At 38.7% G+C, this 23680-nt stretch overlaps 1 protein-coding gene across 1 annotated transcript in view; it reads left to right on the plus strand.

The window, feature by feature from the left end:
* The window catches only part of LOC125917066 (serine-protein kinase ATM-like), a gene marked incomplete at its 5' end in the record, with an annotated part of 72948 nt that overhangs the window by 25078 nt on the left and 24190 nt on the right, over nt 1–23680 (plus strand). The window contains 11 exons of the mRNA XM_049623325.1: nt 5554–5727; nt 6617–6786; nt 8271–8517; nt 11632–11747; nt 12620–12746; nt 13198–13397; nt 16509–16683; nt 17460–17624; nt 18471–18603; nt 20201–20296; nt 22993–23164. Of these exons, the coding sequence (XP_049479282.1) occupies nt 5554–5727; nt 6617–6786; nt 8271–8517; nt 11632–11747; nt 12620–12746; nt 13198–13397; nt 16509–16683; nt 17460–17624; nt 18471–18603; nt 20201–20296; nt 22993–23164 (1775 nt within the window). The remainder of the gene's footprint in view (nt 1–5553; nt 5728–6616; nt 6787–8270; nt 8518–11631; nt 11748–12619; nt 12747–13197; nt 13398–16508; nt 16684–17459; nt 17625–18470; nt 18604–20200; nt 20297–22992; nt 23165–23680) is intronic.

Raw genomic sequence — 23680 nt, forward strand, 5'->3', positions numbered from 1 at the left:
TACCCAGTAGTGAAATTATTGAATCATAAGGGATTCCTATTTTTAATTTTTTAAAGAACGTTATACTGTTTTCCACATTGGCTTCACCATTTTATATTCCCACCAACAGTGCACAGGGTTCCTTTTCTCCACATCCTCACTAACACTTATTATTTCTGATTTTCTTGATAGCAACCATTCTGACAGGTGTGAGGTAATAGCTCATTGTGGTTTTGGTTTGTATTTCCGTGATGATGAATGATGTTGAGCATCTTTTCATGTGTCTGTTGGCCATCTCGATGTCTTCTTTGGAAAAATGTCTGTTTAGGTACTCTGCTCATCTTTTAATCAAATTTTTCTTTAGGTGTTAAATTGTAGAAGTTCTTTATATATTTTGGATGTTAATTCCTTATCCGATATACCACTTACAAATATCTGTTTCCTTTCCGTTTTGTTGATGGTTTCCCTTTGGTGGGCAAAACATTTATTTTGGTGTTCTCCCAATAGTTTATTTTTGCTTTAGTTTTCTTTGCCTGAATTGATATACAGAAAACTGTTGCTAAGGTCAGTGTCCAAGAGAATACTGCCTATGTTTTCTTTTAGGAATTTTGTGGTTTCAGGTCTCATATTTAGACTTTTCATCCATTTTGAGTTTATTTTTGTGTATGGAGTTAGTGGCCCAGTTTTATTCTTGGCCATGTAGCTGTCCAGTTTTCCCAGCACCATTTTATTGAAGATACTGTTTGTTTCGCATTGTATATTCTTGCCTCCTTTGTCATAGACTCACCATGTAAGTGTAGGTTTATTTCTAGCCTCTCTCTTCTGTTACATTGATTGTGTATCTTTTTTTGTGCCGGTACCATACTGTTTTGATTACTGTGATTGTGATACCTCTGGTTTTGTTCTTTTTCAAGACTGTTTTGGCTATTCAGAGTCTTTTCTGGTCCCATACAAGCTTTATAAGATTATTTGTTCCAGTTCTGTGAAAAATACTGTTGGTATTTTGATAGGGATTGCATTGAATCTGTAGATTGTTTTGAGTAGTATGGACATTTTGATAATATTAATTCTTCCAATATGAGACCATGACATATATTTCCATTTTTCTGTGTCATTTTCAGTTTCTTTCATTAATATCTTATTTTTTCAGAGTATAGGTCTTTTACCTCCTTGGTTAAATATACTCCTAGGTGTTTTATTCTTTTTGGTATAATTGTAAATGGCATTGTTTTCTTAGTTTCTCTTTCTGCTACTTCATTACTAGTGTATAAAAAACTGCGACAGATTTCTGTGTATTAATTTTGTATCCTGCAACAGCATACTGAATTCGTTTATGAGTTCTAATGGTTTTTTGATGGAGTCTTTAGGGTTTTCTTTTTTTTTTTTTAGTTTATTTATTTTGAGAGAACACAGCAGGGGAGGGGCAGAGAGAAGGAGAGACAGAACCCCAAGCAGGATCTGCACTGTCAGCGCAGAGCCCGATGTGGGGCTTGAACCCACAAACCACAAGATCATGACCCGAGTTGAGATCAAGAGTCAGATGCTTAACTGACTGAGCCACCCAGGCGCTCCGTAGGGTTTTCTATGTGTAGTATCATTTCATCTGCAAATAGTGGCAGTTTCACTTCTTCCTTACCAATTTAGATGCCTTTTATTTCATGTTTGGTTGCTGTAGTTAGGGCTTCCAGTATTGTGTTGAATAAAAATGGTGAGAGTGGACACCTTTTATTTGTGTCTGCTCTTAGAGTAAATGCTTTTAGTTTTTCACCATTGAGTATAATGTTAGCTGCGGGTTTTTCACATATGGCTTTTATCATGTTGAGCTTTGTTTCCCCTAAACCCTCTTTGTTCGGAGAGTGTTTATTATGAAAGATGTTGTATTTTGTTAAATTTTTTTTTTATCTGTTGAGGGGATCATATGGTTTTTATTTTTCCTCTTGTTAATATGATGTATCACATTGATTGACTTGTGAATATTGAAACATCCTTACATCTCTGAAATGAATACCCTTGACTGCAGCGAATGGTCTTTTTGATGTATTGTTGAATTTAGTTTGGTATTATTTTGTTGGGGATTTTTGCATCTGCATTCATCAGGGATATTGGCCCCTAGTTCTCTTTTTTGTCTTTCTGCCTGGTTTTGGTATCAGGGCCTTCTAGAACAAATTTGGAAGTTTTCCTTTCTCTTCTCATTTTTGGAGTAGTTTGAGAAGAATAAATAATATCTCTTCTTTAAATGTCTGGTAGAATTCACCTGTGAAGCCATCTGGCTTTGGATGTGTTTGTTGGGAGATTTTTGATTACCAATTCAATTTCTTTACTAGTAATCTATTCAAATTTTCTATTTCTTCCTGATTTAGTTTTGGAACTTTATGTGTCTAGAAATTTACCCATCTGTTCTTGATTGTCCAGTTTGTTGGCATATAATGTTTCATAGTATTCTCTTATTCTTTGTATTTTTGTGGTATCAGTTGCTATTTCTCCTCTTTCATTCCGATTTTATTTGAGTCCTCTTTTTTTTCTTGATGACTCTGGTCAAAGGTTTATCAATTTTGTTGATCTTTTCAAAGAACCAGCCCTTGGCTTCCTTGATCTTTTCTGTTTTTGTTGTTGTTGTCTCTTTTCTTTATTTCCTTCCTTCCACCAGCTTTGGCCTTTGCTTTTTCTTTTTCTAGTTCTGCTAGGTGTAAAGTTAGGTTGTTTTCTTGAGAGTTTTGTTGTTTCTTGAGGTATTGCTATAAACTTCCCTCTTAGAACTGCTTTTGCTACATCCCAAAGATTTTGGACCATTGTGTTTTCATTTTCATTTGTTTCCATGTATATGTTTATTTCCTCTTTGATTTCTTCATTTACCCATTGGGTGTTCAGTAGCATGTTGTTTAGACTGCGTGCATTTGTGGTTTTGTCAGGATTTTTAAATTGATTTATACCATTGTGTTTGGAAAAGTTGCTTGATGTGATTTCTGTCTTCTTAAAATATTTCTTGTAAGATCTGGTTAAAAACCAATTTGGAGAAAGGTGATGGTAGGAAGAAATGGATTGAAAACCCTGTTCTGATAGGGGAGACCGACTTATATTGGTGTTCTTTAGGGAGCCTTATGATTTTTATATTTCTTTGTAGAATAATATTTTTCTTAAATGGCAAAATTATCTGAGTGTTAGAATTTATTCACTTATTTATGCCTTGATATGTTTGTGAAAAGTATATGAGGTGGTTAATCAAATACTATCTAGTCGGTGATAACACAAAAGGACAGTTTTTGGACAGTTGGGTGAAAGAATGTGAATTTCAAAAAAAGTTTCAATAGATTGGAAAAATGAATGTGAATAATATAAGATTTAATAGAGATGTATATGGTACATTTAAAAAAAAATTTTTTTTTTTGACGTTTATTTTTGAGACAGAGAGAGACAGAGCATGAATGGGGGAGGGTCAGAGAGAGAGGGAGACACAGAATCCGAAACAGGCTCCAGGCTCTGAGCAGTCAGCACAGAGGCTGACGCGGGGCTTGAACTCACGGACTGCGAGATCACGACCTGAGCTGAAGTCGGACGCTTAACCGACTGAGCCACCCAGGCGCCCCATATGGTACATTTTAAAATTAGCCTGTCTTAAGCAAAAAGGGAAAATACTGACTTGATAGAAATTCATTTGTAACAAGTCCTAACAGGTTTTACTCTTGAGAGCACTGTATGAATCCCATTGCAATAGTTATCAAAAGAAACAAATTCTGCCTTAGATGTCATTAATAGAAGCTTACTGTCACAAACAAGCTGATAAAAAGAATCTGGACTCATCTATACATTATAGAAGGCAGCTTGTATTTTGGGTTTGGTTCTGAGTAGAAGTAGATTTTTAACTAGGATGTTAGAGTCTGTAGATCCTGTCTCTCCTAAGGAGTTGGTGAAGGAGCTGACTTAGTGGGAACCTCATAGCTATTTTCAAACATGTCAATGATGGCCATTTAGTAAAGGCTCTTTCTTTTCCTTGTTCCAAAAAACCAGAAGTAGGATCAATGTGTAGGAGAGTTTCTAAATGTGAAGGGAAACTTTTTTTTTAAGATTTTATTTTTTAATTTTTTTAAATGTTTATTTATTTTTGACAGAGAGAAAGAAACAGAGTGTGAGTGGGGGAGGGACAGACAGAGAGGGAGACACAGAATCTGAAGCAGGCTCTAGGCTCTGAGCTGTCAGCACAGAGCTGACCCGGGGCTTGGAGTCGCAAACCACGAGATCATGACCTGAGCCAAAGTCAGACACTTAACCAGCTGAGCCACCCAGGCGCCCCATTTATGATTTTATTTTTAAGTAATTTCTTCACCGATTGTGGGGCTCAAACTCACAAGTCTGAGATCAAGAATCTCATGCTCCACCTACTGAACCAGCCAGGTGCCCGAGAAGCTCTTATCAATTACAGCTAGTCAAAAAATGTTCACATCTGTTGGGATATTATAATGATGGGTCATTAAACTAGAAGCATGTGTCATTCTGTCTAGTTGCATGATTTTATTTTTACCTTTTTTTTTTTTTGAGAGAAAGAGCACACATGCCCATGCACGCATGCAAGTGGGACAGGGGCAGAGGGAGAGAGAGAGTATCTCAAGCAGGCTCCCTGCCCAGTACAGAGCCTGTCGTGGGGCTTGAGATCACGACTGCGAGATCATGACCTGAGCTAAAATCAAGAGTTGGACGCTTAACCAACTGAGCTACTCGGGCGCCCCCATTTTTACTTTTGACAGTACACGTGACTATATGTTTTGCAGTATAAAGTGCTGTCTATGAAATTATGATAATAAAAACATCCCAGGATGTATACTTTGTAATTGAAAAGGAGCTTTTTGTTATTCTCCCCTACTTGGATTTTTTTTTTTTTATTTAAGTTTTTGTTTTAATTCTCGTCAGTTAGCCTACAGTGTTATACTAGCTTCAGGTGTACAATGTGGTGCTTCAGCATTTCCTTACATCACCTGTGCTCATCACAAGAGCACCCTTCATCCCCATCACCTGTTTACCCCCCCACCTGCCTCTCTGGTGACCATCAGGTTGCCCTTGTTGCAATTTCTTTCTTGTTTTTCTTTAAATTGCTTTATACCTCACTGAAATGTTTGTGAATTCTTTCCCTAAGATATTATCAGAAACAGTTTTTGCACTGTAGAAACTTTGATATTTTCTCATATCTCTGCTCTTGGCTCCATCACTCTAGGGTTTAAAATTGCTCACTGGTGGGGGCCTGGGTGGCTCAGTCAGTTAAGCGGCCGACTTCGGCTCAGGTCATGATTTCGAGGTCCATGAGTTTGAGCCCCACGTCGGGCTCTGTGCTGACAGCTCAGAGTCTGGAGCCTGTTTCAGATTCTGTGTCTCCTTCTCTCTGACCCTCCCCTGTTCGTGCTCTGTCCTCTGTCTCAAAAATAAATAAATGTTAAAAAAAAAATTAAAAAAAATAAAAATAAAAAAATAAAATTGCTCACTGGCTGCTTAGACGTTATAATGGTGAACATTGATTTTAGCCTGATTGGTTTATTTGTAATGTTTGTGTACTCCTATGACATCATTGTTTTTAAAATTCCATTGCAGGCCCACAGAGCTGAGAACGCTGAACTCGTAGATGAGGTTTATAACAGAAAATCTGTCCTGCTGATGACGATGGCTGTGATTTTATGCTGCAGCCCCGTCTGTGAGAAACAGGCTTTGTTTGCCCTGTGCAAGGCTGTGAAAGAGAGTGGATTAGAACCTCACCTCATTAAAAAGGTACATGTGGATGAATACTTTTTATTATCTTCCTTGGGTAACTTGTAAATAATTTAAAAAGTATAAACTTATTTTAAAGTGGCTCTTAGAGACCATTTTATTTTTTAGATCTGGAATATTGGAAAGTAGTAACTCTTTAGCGTATGTTTATTTGTATGTGGTATCATTTATTTTTTACCTCCAGCGTGTCACGGGGTGTTCATTGAGCTGATGGGGATCAGTGACCTTTCATCAGGCAGACCAGGCCCTCTGGAATTGCTTTTATTGAGGGAGACCCATAGAGAAAAGAGCAGTAGCAAGTGTTTTGCCTGGGAGTTCTGGGTCACGACCTTGGGATCTAGCAGGGCTAGAAGTCAAATCATAGAGCTGTGACACTTTTAAAGTTGCAGGACTGGGAAAGGAACACTAGAGTCCATTTGTGCAATCACATCAGCACATTGTTGTTGAATGTTTGCCTCTGCCCCGTTCCACCACCTCACCTCCATGGTTTGGAAAGTTCCACGCCTTTCCATCATAGATGTTCATGTGATGAACCAGTGATAGACCAGTGGCCTGACAGACCATTCAGGATTCTACCAGCATGGTCTCCATGGACCCTTAAAGTAGGCCAGCCTGTGGGTAATCAATCTTAGACCAGTTAACCTTTTAACATTTACTGAGTGGTCGCTATGTGCCAGGCTCTGTGCTAATTATATTAAATATATTTTTCTTGTTTAGCGTCTCTGAAGTATAAGTACTTTTATTATCTCCATCTCATAGATGAGGAAGCCAAGGTATAGAATAGTTGAATGAACGTGTCAAAGTTATGCTGTAAATAATGAAGGATTTAGATCTAGATATATTATTTCGTTGGTTTCTTAAAGCATTGACTTCTTTCTGATTTGTGCAGGTTTTAGAGAAAGTTTCTGAAACCTTTGGGTACAGACATTTAGAAGACTTCATGGCTTCTCATTTGGATTATCTGGTTTTGGAATGGCTGAATCTTCAAGATACTGAACACAGCTTATGTTCTTTTCCTTTTATTTTATTAAACTACACAAATGTTGAGGATTTCTATAGGTAGGTGTACACACACATGAAATATGTTCATTTTAAAATTAGAGGGTAATGTTTGGGATCCCCCCCACCCCCACCTGACACACGCACATACACACATGCACATACACATGTACGTGTGCACACACACACGCGCGCGCGCACACACACACACACACACACACCCGGAGCTTAGGGGCTGTATAGTAGGAGAGACAGGGCTGCTTGTTTTAATTAGAGTGTACTGAAGGGAATCACTGGGTTTAGGGTCCGGTCCTAGCTGTGCCAGTAACTAGCTGTGTAACTTTAGGCAAGCCATGAAAATACCTGCTCGGCTTTGGTTTTTCAATCTGTACAGTAAGAAAGTAACATCGGTCTCGAAGGACTCTTTCAGCTTCAAATTTTTTTTTGAATTTTTTTTATTTTTACATTTATTTATATTTGAGAGACAGAGAGAGACAAAGCACGAGTGAGGGAGGGGCAGAGAGAGAAGGAGACACAATCCAAAGCAGGCTCCAGGCTCTGAGCTGTCAGCACAGAGCCCGACATGGGGTTCGAACTCACGGACCGTGAGATCATGACCTGAGCTGAAGTTGGACGCTTAACCAACTAAGCCATCCAGGCGCCCCTCTTTTAGCTTTAATGTTTGGTATTCTTCCCTATGACAAACCAAAGAGAAATTACCAGTGGCTGTTATTTCTGCGTTGTTCTTCCTTTCTGTTCCTTGGCTATGGACCATTTTGTCATTATTTTTATTAGATTTAAAGTGTAACGTAAAAATACTTATTTTGCTAAATCCTAACTCTTGAGAAGAAAATTTTGAAAATAGATTTGGAACAACTGAAGAATCATGTAGAGAATAATGTTTTGGTCTCAGGATGATGGGAAAGCAATGCGTTATTCAGTGATCCTTGTTGTTTCATTTTGGCTATTAACAGTATTTACATTCATAGTTTGAATTCACCGGGCACCTGGGTGGCTCAGTTGGTTAAGCGTCCAGCTCTTGATTTCAGCTCAGGTCATGATCTCACCATATGTGAAATCTAGTCCCACATCAGGCTTTGTGCTGCCAGTGTGAAGCCTGCTTCAGATTGTCTCTCTTCTCCTCTCTGTCTGACCCCTCCCCTGCTTGTGCATGTGCTCTCTCTCTCTCAAAATAAACAAGTAAACTTTAGAAAAATAGTTTGAATTCATACATTTCTTTCACATTTCATTCTACATAAATGAAATAATTTTGCATAAATTGATTATGTAGAAGAGAGAAATTCATTTCCCACTTTTTTTGATCATAGAATTAGGTTGGTGTATTCTAAGATCTCTGTTTTCTTATGTGATTATTTAAAATTTATTTAACTTCATCTCTGCATTTATAAAATTAGAGTAAGAATGTTTAGTGATCTAGACAAAGTGATGTTCTAATGCTCGTTTCATTATTTTAAGGGCTGTATTGTAAAATTTGACTTTGAGAAGTTATATATAACATGTACTTGAAATTTTTACATTTTTAGATCTTGTTACAAGGTTTTGATCCCACATCTGGTGATTAGAAGTCGTTTTGATGAGGTGAAGTCCATTGCTAATCAGATTCAAGAGGATTGGAAAACTCTTCTAACACACTGTTTTCCAAAGATTCTTGTAAATATTCTTCCTTATTTTGCCTATGAGGGTACAGGAGAAAGTGAGACAGCACAGCAGAGAGAGACTGCTACCAAAGTCTACGACACACTCAAAGATGAAAACTTTCTAGGAAAACAGGTATGACTTCACTTTTACCTACTAGCTCTAGGCCAAATGTGGGGCTCGAACTCACAATCCTGAGATCAGGGGTCTCATGCTCTACCAACTGAGCCAGCCAGACACCCCTCTTGAGCCCCTAATTGGTCTGAGATGTAACTTAAAGATTTTCTTTTTAATGTTTATGCATTTTTGAGAGACAGAGACAGAACGCTCTGCAAGTGGGGGAGGGGCAGAGAGAGGGAGGGAGACACAGAATCCGAAGCAGGCTCCAGGCTCCAAGCTGTCAGCACAGAGCCTGACTTGGGGCTTGAACCCACAAACTGTGAGGTTGTGACCTGAGCCGAAGTCGGACACCTAACTGAGCTACCCAGGTGCCCCCTGACATGTGACTTTAAAGTTTTAAGACCAGTCATCATTTATGTAGTAAAATTTAATATGTAGTCATTATTGTCTGGTGTAGGCAATCCGTGAATTTTTTTATTGTTGTTGTTATTACAGTGGTCTCTTCTTTTGAGTAGCTTTTATAAATGAAATGTTTTTAACCAGAAAAATTTTTAAAAACTTTGAAATTTATCGCTTTTTCATTTTTAAAATTTATTTTTATTGGCAGTAATACGTGAATGCAAGCTGGGTGTTCAATCCATGCACTACTGGACAGTGTATACAAAGTGTTCTCACTTTCTCTTCAGTCCCATTGAGCTCTTTACTGTTCAGGGAGAAGTATGATCCCAGACTCCCATGCTCTGCTCTCTTTTTTCCATGACACTTACCACCTTTTAACGTGTAATATAAGTTACTTAAGAATATGGTTTATCTTCTCTGCTGTGAGTACTCGGACAGATTTTCTGCTGTTTTTTTTTCTGCTTTGTACCCCTGCTACTTTGTATGTAGTGAATACTCATAATTTGAGAAAAGATGGAGTCAGGTAAAAAAGGATCTAACAGCTTCTGTTTTTTTTTTTTTTTTTTTTTTTTAATTTTTTTTTTTTTTCAACGTTTATTTATTTTTGGGACAGAGAGAGACAGAGCATGAACGGGGGAGGGACAGAGAGAGAGGGAGACACAGAATCGGAAACAGGCTCCAGGCTCTGAGCCATCAGCCCAGAGCCTGACGCGGGGCTCGAACTCATGGACCGTGAGATTGTGACCTGGCTGAAGTCGGACGCTTAACCGACTGCGCCACCCAGGCGCCCCTAACAGCTTCTGTTTTTAATATAACTTACATACATCCAAAATAATTTGAGGGAGATTACATTAAAAACACATATATAAACTTTGTTTAAGGTCAAAGAGGATTGGTAACTCTCAACTTTTTTGTTTTGTTTTGTAAGTAAGGGATGACTAAGCAAAGTTGGCTAATGTTAAAATTACAGTTAGATAAACTTCAAAAGACTTGTTTTGTTTGCCCCTGACCTATATGGAGCCAGCAAACGGAACGAATTTCCCAGCTGCTTAGAGGGACCACTGCCAGTCAGAGCTGCTTCTCAGTCAGTCTGGAGGCAAACGAGGAGCTCCCTTCTCAAAAGTTACTTGGAACTGGATGTTACAGCTCCAGACGTTATGGGATTTATGAAAGACGCTGCTTTTATCCCCTCCCAGCCCGTCTTCCTGCTTAGACTTCTAAGCAGACCTAATCTTACTACTTCTTAAAATTATTCAAACCAAAAGACAGCAATTTTCAGAGTCAGAGTAAGTCTAGGAGGAGAACACAATTACACTGAGGCCTGATTGAAACATCAGTCTTGAGAATGAAGAGAGGCAAACTTAAATGATAATTTCTTATCTTCTTGGTTAAAGACATAAATTTTTATTAGTTTCAATTCCAGTTAGCATTAAGTTGTCACAAGTTAAGTTTTTCTTTGATTCTCTAATACACACTTTCTCTGAATCCATCTTGTTGATTCTTTTTTCAGTGAGTAAGGGTTAGTGCAGCTATTATTATTAGTCTCTAAGCCTCTTAAAACTGTCACTGGTGGAAAGCCAAAAATATTAACAGTTGCAACATTGTTTAGCTGTACCTAGACATCTGAACAGTATGTCCCTCAGCTAAACAGTACAGATCGGGCTTATTACAGAATAATAGGAAACTAGTGAAGCCGCTGGTCATTTTTTGTGTAAGGGAATTCATGAGTTTTTCCTTTGTTATTAATCAGATGGGGCCAATTTGTCCTTCCTTGTCCCAGATATACTTTGAAATGAGCTGGTGTTTTAAGAGGGTTGAAACCTTGGAAGTGGTGACCTGAATGACGGATGTGTAAGCCTGAGGGAAAGGCTAGCACCCTTACGTTTGGCTTCCTTTTTGTCACATTTTAAAATGCTTCTGTTATGAGGAAGTGTGTTTTCAAACCTCCTTGCACACCAAGTAAATCAGCCGTTTATTTGCCTTTAAGTTTGGTGCCCTTGTAATTCCTAACTTGGAGAGCTAATGAGTCCTCCTTCACAACTTCATGACCATCCTTCACTTGGCTGGGGTATATGTAACGCAGCAGGCCCATTCTGTATAATTAGAGAATGTGTGCCTCTCTCTGGGAGGCCGCCGTAACAGAAGGTGGATCGATGGAGAACCTGCTCCTGTCTGGGAGGATTTTGGTTGACTGATGATGACAGGGGATGTGGGGGCCAGCTAGGCTCAGAATTTGGCACATCAGCCAAGTAGAAATCTGGGGGAAAGTTCTGCAGGGAACAGAGAAATGCTTATTGCCAGTCACTGGGAATTCTTACAAGTATTGTTAAGTGAGAGAGATCTCCCAAGTGAGTCAAGAGTAAAATGCAGACTGAGAAGCCGTGTAGATCAGTGGGGAATTTGGTTGGCAGGAAAATTACTAGGTTGAGGAATTCAGTGCTACAGCTGAAGCCTTAGTTAAAATGATTCTTTAAAATGAAACTAGAGTCAGATTAAGGGAGTCTTGTTTGGTTAGATTTCCTTACTCTCCCCCAGGCTACAGGTCGGTTGCATAGCAGAAAAAAGTGGAGTTAGCCGTATGTCTTGGCAGATCTAGGTCTTTCATCATCTATTTCCTTTTACGGTCACTGACTCATTTTGGAAATGATGCCGTAACATTAGCCCCTTGAGCCGTGTTAAAGCTCACAGACATAAGAACTTAAACATTATTTTAATTTTGTATCCTTACAGATTGATCACTTATTCCTCAGTAATTTACCAGAGATTGTTGTGGAGTTACTGATGACGTTACACGAACCAGCAACTTCTGGTGGCAGCCAAAGCACTGACCTCGGTGACTTTTCAGGGTACGGGTATTTTAAATTTAGCGGATTAACTGCTATCTCAGAATTTCCTTGGGAAGCTTATTGCTTGACACCTTCAAATGTCTATTTCAGTTTTTAGGTACAGCTACGCTTTTAAATTGTTTCTTTAAAAGTAACTGCCTTTGACTTGAAGTACCACCTCCTTGCCTCTACTGGAGTCTCCCCACCATGATTGCTCGCTCTTTCAGGTGGATCACCTGGTTTGCAAATCCGTTGACCTTTTCCTTCTCAATCTTTCATTCTGTTTTTTGAAATTTCATGGACACATCCATGGGTTTCTTACCTGTGGCTTGCATTTCTAGATCACCTTTTCTTGATGCTCCTTAGCTCTCAGAATCTTACCTATGACAGCTTAACTTGGATGTGAGACGCACTTGGCTGTATATGTTACTTTCCCAGCTTGATTGTAAGCTTCTTGAAAGCACCCTTTACGTATTTTTGAGTTCCCTACCATGCCAGCTGTGCAAAAAAGTAATAATATCCACCCGAATACTTTTACTGTATAATTTCATTTGATGTAAATAGTGTTTGATTTCCCAGTCTTAAGGTATTAGTGCTTTTACAGTACTAGCTTAGAACTTTAATTCAAATGTGAAGTGATACCAAGGCTCATTTGTGGGATTGCCATTAACTTCATAAAAGATTTCGTCAGCAAATCATTTAAAATTGATTCAGTCATGGAGGGCACAGGTATTTAGATATGCTGACTGCTAACATGTAGACCGTCATAAGTCATTTGTGATTTTATTTAAAAGCCAAGTTTTTCAATGGAAGAGTAGTTGTAGAATGTGGGATTATTATTGTCTTAATTTTGTTCTGAAAATGATGACTGCGTGTTTTCTTCGGACTCTTAGGGATTTGGACCCTGCTCCTAACCCACCTCATTTCCCATCACACGTGATCAAAGCAACGTTTGCCTATATCAGTAATTGCCATAAAACCAAGCTTAAAAGCATCTTAGAAATTCTTTCCAAAAGCCCTGTGAGTACACATTTCTATTAAAATAACTGAAGAGAGAATTCCTTCTTTTTCAGCTCAAAAATCTGTGTAAGTGCATCTTAAAGAGAAAAAAAGATGAACAAATGGAAAATTCATCTGAATTAATTAAAAAGTAAAACACTCCTCAACAAGTTTATATCTTGGTATCTTACCTGTCAGTATTCATTGATGAAGCCTGAATTTCATGATAGTTTAGTCATATGTTAGCTCAGAGTGTAGATGTTTTTTAAATTATTTTTTGCTGTCTGAAAGCTAGATAAATTGACAATAGTTTTTTAAGTTCATGATATTAATTTTCTTAATGTAATATTTGCCTTTGATATCAAACCAACACAAAATTCTGTAATTTGTTATTTTGAATATAAAATACATTTGTTATAGCTGAGTATAAATGATTACATAAGTTTTTATGAAATGTCTCTTTATTTTCTAGGATTCCTATCAGAAAATTCTTCTAGCCATATGTGAACAAGCCGCTGAGACAAATAATGTTTATAAAAAGCACAGAATTCTGAAAATATATCACCTATTTGTTAGTTTATTACTGAAAGACATAAAAAGTACCTTAGGAGGAGCGTGGGCCTTTGTTCTTCGAGACGTTATTTACACTTTGATTCATTATATCAACAAAAGGTAAGAAATATATTTAGAGCAATATGTAAGTTTTTTCTACCCTGTTAGTTGAAAATTTACATAGTTTTAAGATGTAGAAGCCACAGTATTGTTTTCTTTATTTTGCTTTCTAATATATATCTACTTAATATTTTTTAAAAATTGAATTACTATTTCTTCATCTCAAAAAATATTAGTATTAAGGGTCTTCAACATTTAAAAAAAATTTTTTTTTTTTTTTTTTTTTTGAGAGAGAGAAACAGAGTGTGAGCCAGGGAGGGGCAGAGAGAGGGAGTCACAGAATCTGAAGCAGGCTCCAGGCTCTGAGCTGTTAGCACAGAGCCCAACGCAGGGCTCGAACCCACAAACTGTAAGATTGTGATCAGAGCTGAAATCTGATGCTTAACTGACTGAGCCACCCAGATGCCCCAATTCATCATTTTAAAATAAACTAATTTTAGATGGCCTGAAATATCTATGTCACTATAGTGGTTCTGGTCACCAGTTCCTGTGTGTGTGTGTGTGTGTGTGTGTGTGTGTGTGTGTGTGTGTGTATAACACCCACTCTCTAGACACACACACACACACACACACACACACACACACACTCACACAATTCTCCAGACACCTGCTGGGTGTCCTACAGTTCAACTCAGATGTAGTTGGTTAGTGTCAGATTCCACAGATTGAGGTCTCAGTCCTGCAAGACTGCCTGCCCCTCCTTCCTTTCCAATGGCAGTCACTAGCCAGGATTAGCACCTGTGCTGACCAGCCAGCTCTACACTGCAGGTTCCAATGACCCTCTTCCTACAGTTCTGAGTCATTTTTAGAGTGGCTCTCAGAACTCAGGATAGCTGTTTACTGACTAAAATACCGCTTTATTATAGAAGGGCATAGCTCAGGAAAAGCCAGATGGAAGAAATCGCGTAGGACCATGTATAGGGAAAGTGGGCACCACTTTGGATGGACTTGGCATCCTTATCAGAAATCATTTGGCCCTTGATGTGTGGATTTATTTCTCGATTCTCAATTCTATGTCCTTGGTTTGCCCTTGTGTCAGTACTACCTGGGTTTTTTGCTGTTGTTTTTGTTTGTTTTGTTTTTTTGAGAGAGCACAAGTGGGAGGGAGAGGGAGAGAGAATCTGAAGCAGGCTCCATGCTCAGCATGTGGGGCTCAGCCCCACAACCCTGGGATCAAGACCTGAGCTGAAATCAAGAGTCAGATGCTCAGCCCCCCGACCCACCCAGGCACCTTAATCTGATTATTTTTTTAATTTTTGTGTGAATTCTTTATGTATTTTGGATATTAACCCTCATCAGATATAGCATTTGGAGATATCTTATATCTTACCTTGTTGTTTTGTTGATAATTTCCTTTGCTGTGCAAAAGCTTTTTATTTTGATGAGATTTTTTCTTTTGTTTACCTTGCCTGAGGAGACGTACCTAGAAAAATGTTTCTCTGGCTGATATCAAAGAAGTTACTGTCTGTGATTTCTTCTAGGAGTTCTGTGGTTTCAGGTTTCCCATTTAGTTGTAATGCATTTTGAGTTTATTTTTGTGTGCAATTATAAGAAAGTGGTTTAGTTTCACTCTTTGGCACATAGCCGTTCAGTTTTCCAGCACCGTTTGCTGAAATGACTGTCTTTTCCCTGTTGTAGATTCTTGCCTCCTTTGCTGTGGATTAAGTGACTATATAAGTGTGGATTTCTGGGCTCTCTGTTTTGTTCTGAAAACTGGCTATTTTACTATTAAATTGTGGTAAATGGGGAAATCACACTCTCCCCTTCCCTAGGGTTTGACTTTTTTTCCCCCTAATTGTCGAAGGTTGTAGTGGTCCATATGTTTCACGAGTGTGCAAACTCTTTTTGCCAAGGGTGTGTTCCTCACCGTATGTGGCTACTGAAGAGTGTTCCTTGTGTTCAGGTAGTATTTTTACACAGATTTCCTTGAATGCCGAGAGCAAGTGACTGAATATGAGAGAGAGAGAGAGAGAGAGAGAGAGAGAGAGAGAGAGAGAGAGAATCTTTCCCAACTTCTGCAGGTTGGCTCTTTGTGAGGACTTGCCTTCACAGGCAGGTTCTCACCGAGCCTAGGGACTAGCCCAGCATGAACGCGTATGGTCTTCCTGGGTGTTTTTTAAATAAGCTTCTTACCTTGGGCATATGTGTGGCTTTCTCAGTGTCCCAGATATATGAGAGATTTTGAACTCTCTAATTTCAGGAAGAAACTTTCTTCCCAGCTTTTCATCCAAGGCTTTAGGCAGTCTGTTGCATGTCTGAACAATAATCTGTTGCCCCTCACAGCTGTGGGTAGTTGGCCAGTGTTATTTATGGTGCTTTTGAGCACTGCTCATGGCTCTTACAGCCTGGGGAGATTCAAGTAAGACAAACCAGAGTGAAGCACCCGCCCTTCAGGTAGCTCCCAGACAGGCTTAGGACAGATACACACAGTCATTAACAAATACGCTCTGCTCTGCTCCATCCAGAGCAAAGGGCCAGGATCCCATGCTGGGAATGGGGACTATAGTTTTTTCATCACACCCGCCAAGCTGGGGAGGGAGTAGCGAGGCAGAGGCTGGTAGAATGCCATGAAGCTTTAAGTCTTTTTTTTTTTAAACACTTGTTTATTTAGAGAGAGAGAGCACGCCAACGGGGGGAGGCAGAGAAAGAGGGAGAGAGAATCCCAAGCAGGCTCCATGCTGTCTGTACAGATCCCAGTGCGGGGCTCGAACCCATGAACTGTGAGATCATGACCTGAACCGAAGTCAGATGCTTAACCGACTGAGCCACCAGGCACCCCTCCAACTGTTTTTAAGTTGCCGTTTTTGTTTGTTTTTTGTTTGTTTGTTTTTTAGCATTTGCTCAACTTCTGTACACCTTTGCCTATTTGACAGAGTTCTGACAAAGTTCTGCCCGCTCGGCCTGTCAGGAGGGGGGATTGGAGCTGTCTACTCTCTCATTTTGCTGTTGTCACTTCTCTTTTTGGTTTTTAAACCATTAAGGAATTAGATACAAAAGTGACTTTTGTGTCGGGGTCACTTCAGAATTAGAGCTGCTGAATAAAAATGACTTTTTAATGAGCTCATATGGAAGCAGTTTCCCAGAACTTACTGTTTTTTGCCTGTGTCACAGGCCTTCTCGTTTCATGGACGTGTCGTTACGAAGCTTCTCCCTGTGTTGTGACCTGTTAAGCCGGGTTTGCCACACAGCAGTCACTTACTGCAAGGATGCTTTAGAAAATCACCTTCACGTCATTGTCGGTACACTCATACCCCTTGTGGATGATCAGATGGAGGTTCAGGAACAGGTGATGCCCAAATCATCTTCACAAAGATATTTGACATATATTGATAAAGCGTTATTGGAAGGAGCTGAACGTTTTACGTTTACTTGGTGCAGTGGGTCATTTCAGTGAAAATATTCTTTGAAAAATGGTTGGAAAAACATTTTCAGTTAATTAAGCCTTGTAATCATTTAATTACAGAGCACCTAATAATTTTTTTTAATTTTTAAAATTTTTTGTATTTGAAAGAAACAGAGACAGTGCGAGTGGGGGAGGGGCAGGGAGAGGGAGGAGAGAGAGAGAATCCCAAGCAGTCTCCGCACTCCCAGCATAGAGACCAGTGTGGAGCTTGAACACACAAAACCTCAAGATCATGACCTGAGCTGAAACCAAGAGTTGGGTGCTTAACGGATCGAGCCACCCAGGCGCCCCCAGTAACTTGGATCTAACAGATTACCTAACAGTGTCTGTCTCTTCCTTGGTTTGAAGTATAGAGGTAATGAAAACGAGGGACAGCAGTTCATACTACTGTCATGGTGTGTGAGATACTGCTTAAATAAAATGTTCCGGTAATATTGGCATTTCTCTACCCCAGTGCCCATGCTATAGCAGCAACTTACGTATTTGTTGACTCATTTGAAAACAGTAATAGCTGGTACTATAGAAGTAATTAGAACCTTTTATCTGAACTAGGCCAGTAGAGTTTTTATCACTTATTATAGTAGGTTTGGTTGTTTTACTTTAAAATGTAATTAAACCATTTTTTCCTTTTGATTTTTTCTTTTTTAAATTATGTTTAGGTATTGGACTTGTTGAAATACTTAGTGATAGATAACAAGGATAATGAAAACCTCTATATGACAATTAAACTTTTAGATCCTTTTCCTGACCATGATGTCTTTAAGGATTTGCGTCTTACTCAGCAGAAAATTAAATACAGTAAAGGACCCTTTTCACTTTTGGAGGTAATAATTATTCCATCATCTTACTATTTTGTATTAGGATAAAGAGCAATACTTTTTGAACACTTCTAATTCTCTGAAAGAAAACAACTGAGTCTTTTAAAAAAAACTGTGATAAAAAATAACCTGAGATTTAGCTTCTCAACAAAAAAGTGAGTCTTAATATATCCTCTTGTATTGCAGTAAAATTGTAAATATTAAGTTTTTTTTTTGTTACGGTCTGAAATTAAGTATTGAAGAAATGTGATATAAAATATGCCTGATTTTCGTATGCATCAGATTCATTAATTCCTCAAAATTACTGTGTGATCTTTTGAAGGACAATTTGATGTTTGAAGTAGAGAGGATATTTGAATTTTTAAAGAGTTTTTCAAGTTTTAATCTTACTTTAATCTTTATAAACTTGAAAATTATTTTCAAGTGTGTTTTTTAGCATAAATTTTCTTCCAATTTTAAAACCATACTCTATATTTGACTACATATCAATGTGATAATATAGCTAAATGTACTAACATATAAAATGAGAGTTACAGTACTAAATAAGTAGAAATTTAAACTTTTCCCTTGGAATATGCTAATTATAATCTTAAAATCTTAAAGATGTTCTTGTGAGAGAGTCAAGATTAAAACATTGGCCAACAAAACAAAACAAAACAAAACAAAAAAACCAAACCACATTGTAGGACTGAAATGGAAGAAGTCATTTATTTCTACCTTGTTTGGTAATAATAAAGCTGTGAGTCAGTGTCTGCGAAAGGCTCTTAGTAATTTTTTTCTTTTGAGTTTTATTTCGCAGACTTCATACAAATCAAAAAACCAGTTATGTTTTTAACTAATGCTCTCTTTCAGGAAATAAATCATTTTCTCTCCGTGAGTGTTTATGATGCACTTCCTTTGACAAGGCTCGAAGGGTTGAAGGATCTTCGCAGACAGCTGGCACAACATAAAGATCAGATGATGGATCTCATGAGAGCATCTCAGGGTACTGATGTCAATGACCCGGGTTATTTGTACCTATTTCTTTTGGAAAGAGCTTTGTAAACCTTTTTTTTTTTTTTTTTTTTTTGAGTTTTGTAAACTCTTACTCTTTGATTAATTGCCACGGACTTAGTTTAGATTCTGATCCTTTAGTTCAAACCTCTATCATTTCTCTTCTAACTGGGAAAGAGGTCATTACATGGCCTCCTCACCTTGAATTACCCTCATTTCATCCATCCCCTGCACCTCAGCCAGGGTGATTTCTCTGAACCCAAACATGATTGCATTATTCTCTTGCTTGAAAAGTTTTAATCACTTCCTGCTGCCTGAGACAGAAATTTGAGTTCCTTAGAGCCAGGCATACAGGCAATGTGTCTCTCTGCCTCCTGCTCCAACTCGTATTCATAGAAGAAACGTATCCCACTTACAGCCTCTTAGCCATGTGTGTGCATGTAATTGTGTGCATATGTGTGTGTTTTCTGTATACACACATATTTGTATATGTGTTTCTACCTTTTTCTCATTTAAGAAAACATTCATTTTTATGTTATTTTGATTTCAGTTTAGGTTACTGTAATATTGTACTTGGAAATTTTCTCTACTTACATTTTGATTTTCATCTTGTACCCATTAATTTCACATTTCCATTGTGATTTTTTTCCAGTAACTTTAAAAACTAATATTGGGGGCGCCTGGGTGGCTCAGTCGGTTAAGTGTCCGACTTCGACTCAGGTCACGCTCTCATGGTCCGTGAGTTCGAGCACCGCATCGGGCTCTGGGCTGATGGCTCGGAGCCTGGAGCCTGCTTCCGATTCTGTGTCTCCCTCTCTCTCTGCCCCTCCCCCGTTCATGCTCTGTCTCTCTCTGTCTCAAAAATAAATAAACGTTAAAAAAAAAAATTTAAAAAAAATAAAAACTAATTTTGATTTTGACCACCTGAGCTCAGAGCTCGTAGCACATTTGTTCTGAGATGAGTGTTTGTGTAAAGATGAGAAACTGTATCTTTTGTTCTCGTGTGTTTGGGTCATTCATTGGTCTAGACTTCTCTTGTCCAGTAGCTGTTCATAGCTACTTAAATTTCAGTGAATTAAAGTTTAATAAAATTTAAAATTTAGTTTCTTATATCATACTAGCTCATGTCACGTTCTCAGGAGTAAGTGAGCTAGTGGCTGTTGTTGGACAGTACAGATTATGGAACATTTCTGTCATTGCAGAAAGTTCCATTGGATATTGCTGTTCTAGACTAAATGCTAGCTGTTGAAGAACAAGACATGCTCCCAAGGTCTCTTTCAGGTTGATGTTGAATGATTTTTGTATTTCTTAGTGTGATTTTCCTAAGGTATTGACTTATCTGTGCAACATATGAAGACATTTCTCTTTCTCTCTCTGCCAAATATTGCCAGTCATTTTTACATGGTTCTGTTTTATAAGTCGAGATCTACTCACTATATATTTTTTGACCTTCTTATGGTTTTAAAACCTTGTTTTAAAAAAAAAAAACTTGATAAAAGTGTTTTAGATAATTTGATATATAAGCCTATTGTAAAGAAATGTGTATTCTCCGGTGTAGTTGAAACTAATTTTTTTAAAACTGCTCCTAGAAAACCCACAAGATGGCATAATGGTGAAACTAATCGTCAGCTTGTTGCAGTTATGCAAGATGGCAGTGAGCCACACTGGTGAAAGAGAAGTTTTAGGTAATCTCTGGCTAAATGAATGTGAGTTTTTCTGTTTGAGTGGCCATTCCTGTTTTCACAGTCAGTAGAAGTTTGTCATTTGGGTTATTAGGGAAACGTGCAGTGCTAGCTGAGGTATAGTTCTGTCTAGTTCAGATGGCCTTAAGCAGCCCTCCTTTCGTACTTTCCTTAAACATTTATAAAAGTGAAAAGTTAGCGGGGGCGCCTGGGTGGCTCAGTTGGTTAAGCGGCCGACTTCGGCTCAGGTCATGATCTCGCGGTCCGTGAGTTCGAGCCCCGCGTCGGGCTCTGTGCTGACAGCTCAGAGCCTGGAGTCTGTTTCAGATTCTGTGTCTCCCTCTCTCTGACCCTCCCCCGTTCATGCTCTGTCTCTCCCTGTCTCAAAAATATATAATCGTTAAAAAAAAAAATTAAAAAAAAAAAAAAGTGAAAAGTTAGCGATATACACGTGTGCAAAACCGTTCTTTTGAAAAGGCCTTGGTTATCTTTAGGAAAGTTTGAAATACCTGTTTGTAGCGTTAAGTTGCAAATCATCTTTGATACATTTTGTAAATATAACTGATTAGTACTTAGTCTTTTTGTAGGACAGAAATAAGATGAGGTTTTGGAGGGCTAGATGAATTAAACTCAGATATTAAAACCACATTCGGGGCATCTGGGTGGCTCAGCTAGTTGAATGTCCTACTTCAGCTTAGGTCATGATGTCGCCATTCATGAGTTTGAGCCCTGCATCAGGCTCTGTGCTGACAGCTCAGAACCTGAAGCCTACTTCAAATTCTGTGTCTCCCTCTTTCTCTGTCCCTCCACCTCCCCCACTTACATTGTCTCTCTCCCTCTCAAACATTAAAAAAAAAAAATTAAACCACATTCAAGTCCTATACTATTTGTAGGGTATCCTATTGTAAGATAAATGGCCACCATACATCCTGCCTAGAAGAGGTGTTTAGACTTAGTGATCCCAGGCTGGAAACACTGAATGATTGAAGTCAGCTTGAAGTTGTCATGACAGCATTGATTCAAATAAGAAAAATGGAGGAATAAGAGGTCCTTCAGATACTATTTCCTTTCAGTGAAGCCTTCCTTCACATCTCAGGGGGAGCCTGTTATCTGGGGCACTTCTTTTTTTTTTTTTTTTTTGTAAATTTTTTATTGAAATATACCTTACATACAGAAAAGTATAGAAATGATAAGTATGTAACTCGAAAACGTTTCACAAATGGAACACACCTGTGCTTTTAGCATCCAGACCAGGAAACAGAATCTTATTAACGCCCTAGAAGTTTCCTTTGACCAAGGAATTTATACCTTATCCATGGTGGCACTGTTTCTAGAGACAAACCTGATTTGCTACAGGAGCCCTAAGTGGCTTTCCTGTGTAGCATAAAATCTTAACATGGTTTTATTAAGTAGCCACAGCTCACATCATACTTAGTGGTGAGAGACTGAAAGCTTTCAGGCCCACATCAGGAAAGAGACAAGGTTGCCCTCTTTCACCAGTGCTGTTCCAAGTTGTACTGGAAATTCTAGCCGGAGCAGTGGGACAAGAAGAGAAAAAGCATCCAAATTGGAAAGGGAGAGGTAGAATTGTCTCTATCCACAGATGACATCATTCTGTATCTAGGAAATGCTAGAGAATCTACAAGAAAGCTACTGTAACAGGGCCAGCAAATGAATCACAATCACAGGATATAAGATCCATACACAAGATTGAGTTGTGATTATGTACACCAGCAGTGAACAATCTGAAAAGAAAATTTCGTTCCATTTACCATTCTGTTCATAATAGCCTCTAAGAGAATCCGGTACCTGGGGATAAATTTAAAGAAGGAAGTGAAAAAAAAAAAAAAAATTAAAAAAAAAAAAAAAAGGGGCGCCTGGGTGGCGCAGTCGGTTAGGCGTCCGACTTCAGCCAGGTCACGATCTCGCGGTCCGTGAGTTCGAGCCCCGCGTCAGGCTCTGGGCTGATGGCTCGGAGCCTGGAGCCTGTTTCCGATTCTGTGTCTCCCTCTCTCTCTGCCCCTCCCCCGTTCATGCTCTGTATCTCTCTGTCCCCAAAATAAATAAAAAACGTTGAAAAAAAAAAAATTTAAAGAAGGAAGTGAAATACTTGTACACGATCTGTTTGTTACAAGTGAATCACCAAGGACACCCCACATTGAAGGGGAGAGGAATCAGGCTCCACCTTTGGAAAAGAGAGCTATCAAGAAAGTTGTGAACATACTTTAATAAATTCCATCACTCCTGGAAAAGAGCGTGAGGGAGTTCTCTGGCATGCAGAAACTGCTCCCTATCTTCATCTGGGTAGTGATAACACAGGTGGAAAAAAACATGTATGAATTTTCACTAAAGTAAGTGTTTCAGATTGGTGTGCTTCGTGTGTGTAATACTTAAAATTTTAACAGGCTTAAGTCTGTTGATAACATTCATACAGTAGCTCTGTTTACACTTTCATTCTTAATACCTATATTCTGTTAATGACTTCTCTGTCCTGGATATGATTTTATATGGGAAAATACCTTTGCCCACATGGATGTATAAAGGCAGTGATACAGTGTATTGCAGCTTCTTTATTCAGTCTTTGGTTAACCACTCAAATCTTGAAGAATGACAAAACATTTTATTTTTGAAGTTAGAAAAGTTGTTTTATGGAAGAACTCTAAGCTACAAGTGTACTGACAAGGAGTTTCTCTATACAGAGGCTGTTGGAAGCTGCCTGGGAGAAGTGGGTCCTATAGACTTCTCGACGATAGCTATCCAGCATAGCAGAGATACATCTTCTACCAAGGCCCTGGAGTTCTTTGAAGATAAAGAACTTCAGTGGACCTTCCTAACGCTGACCTACCTGAATAATACGCTAGTAGAAGATTGGTGAGTATTTAATGATACTTTATATCTGATAGCACCTACCTCGTCCTATGTTCAAGGAGAATGATACTTTATATAAACAAACATCTCTCCTAACTAAACTTTTCCCCTGTAAGCTGCATACTTTTTTTTTTTTTTTTTTAAGTTGATTTATTTATTTTGAGAGAGAGCATGTACACGTGCCGGGGAGGAGCAGAGAGAGAGAGGGAGAGGGAGAATCCCTGACATGGGGCTCGAACCCACACACCATGAGATCATGACCTGAGCCGAAGTCAAGAGCTGGATGCTCAACCTACTGAGCCACCCAGGCACCCCATAAACTGCCATACTTGTAATCTCAGGTATTCTAATGAAAATTGGTGTGTTTTTATTAATTCACATAATCGCTGAAACCCTGCTAGGTGCCAGGCCCTGGATTCACTGGTGAGCACACCAGACTAGGTCCATGTTAAATTCTAGTGAGAGTAGACTAGAGAAACAGTAAGAAAAGTACCAGGTGGTTCTGTACAGAACATTAAA

The sequence above is a fragment of the Panthera uncia genome, unplaced genomic scaffold, assembly GCF_023721935.1.
Source record: "Panthera uncia isolate 11264 unplaced genomic scaffold, Puncia_PCG_1.0 HiC_scaffold_1449, whole genome shotgun sequence".
In the NCBI taxonomy this organism is placed as follows: Eukaryota; Metazoa; Chordata; class Mammalia; order Carnivora; family Felidae; genus Panthera; species Panthera uncia.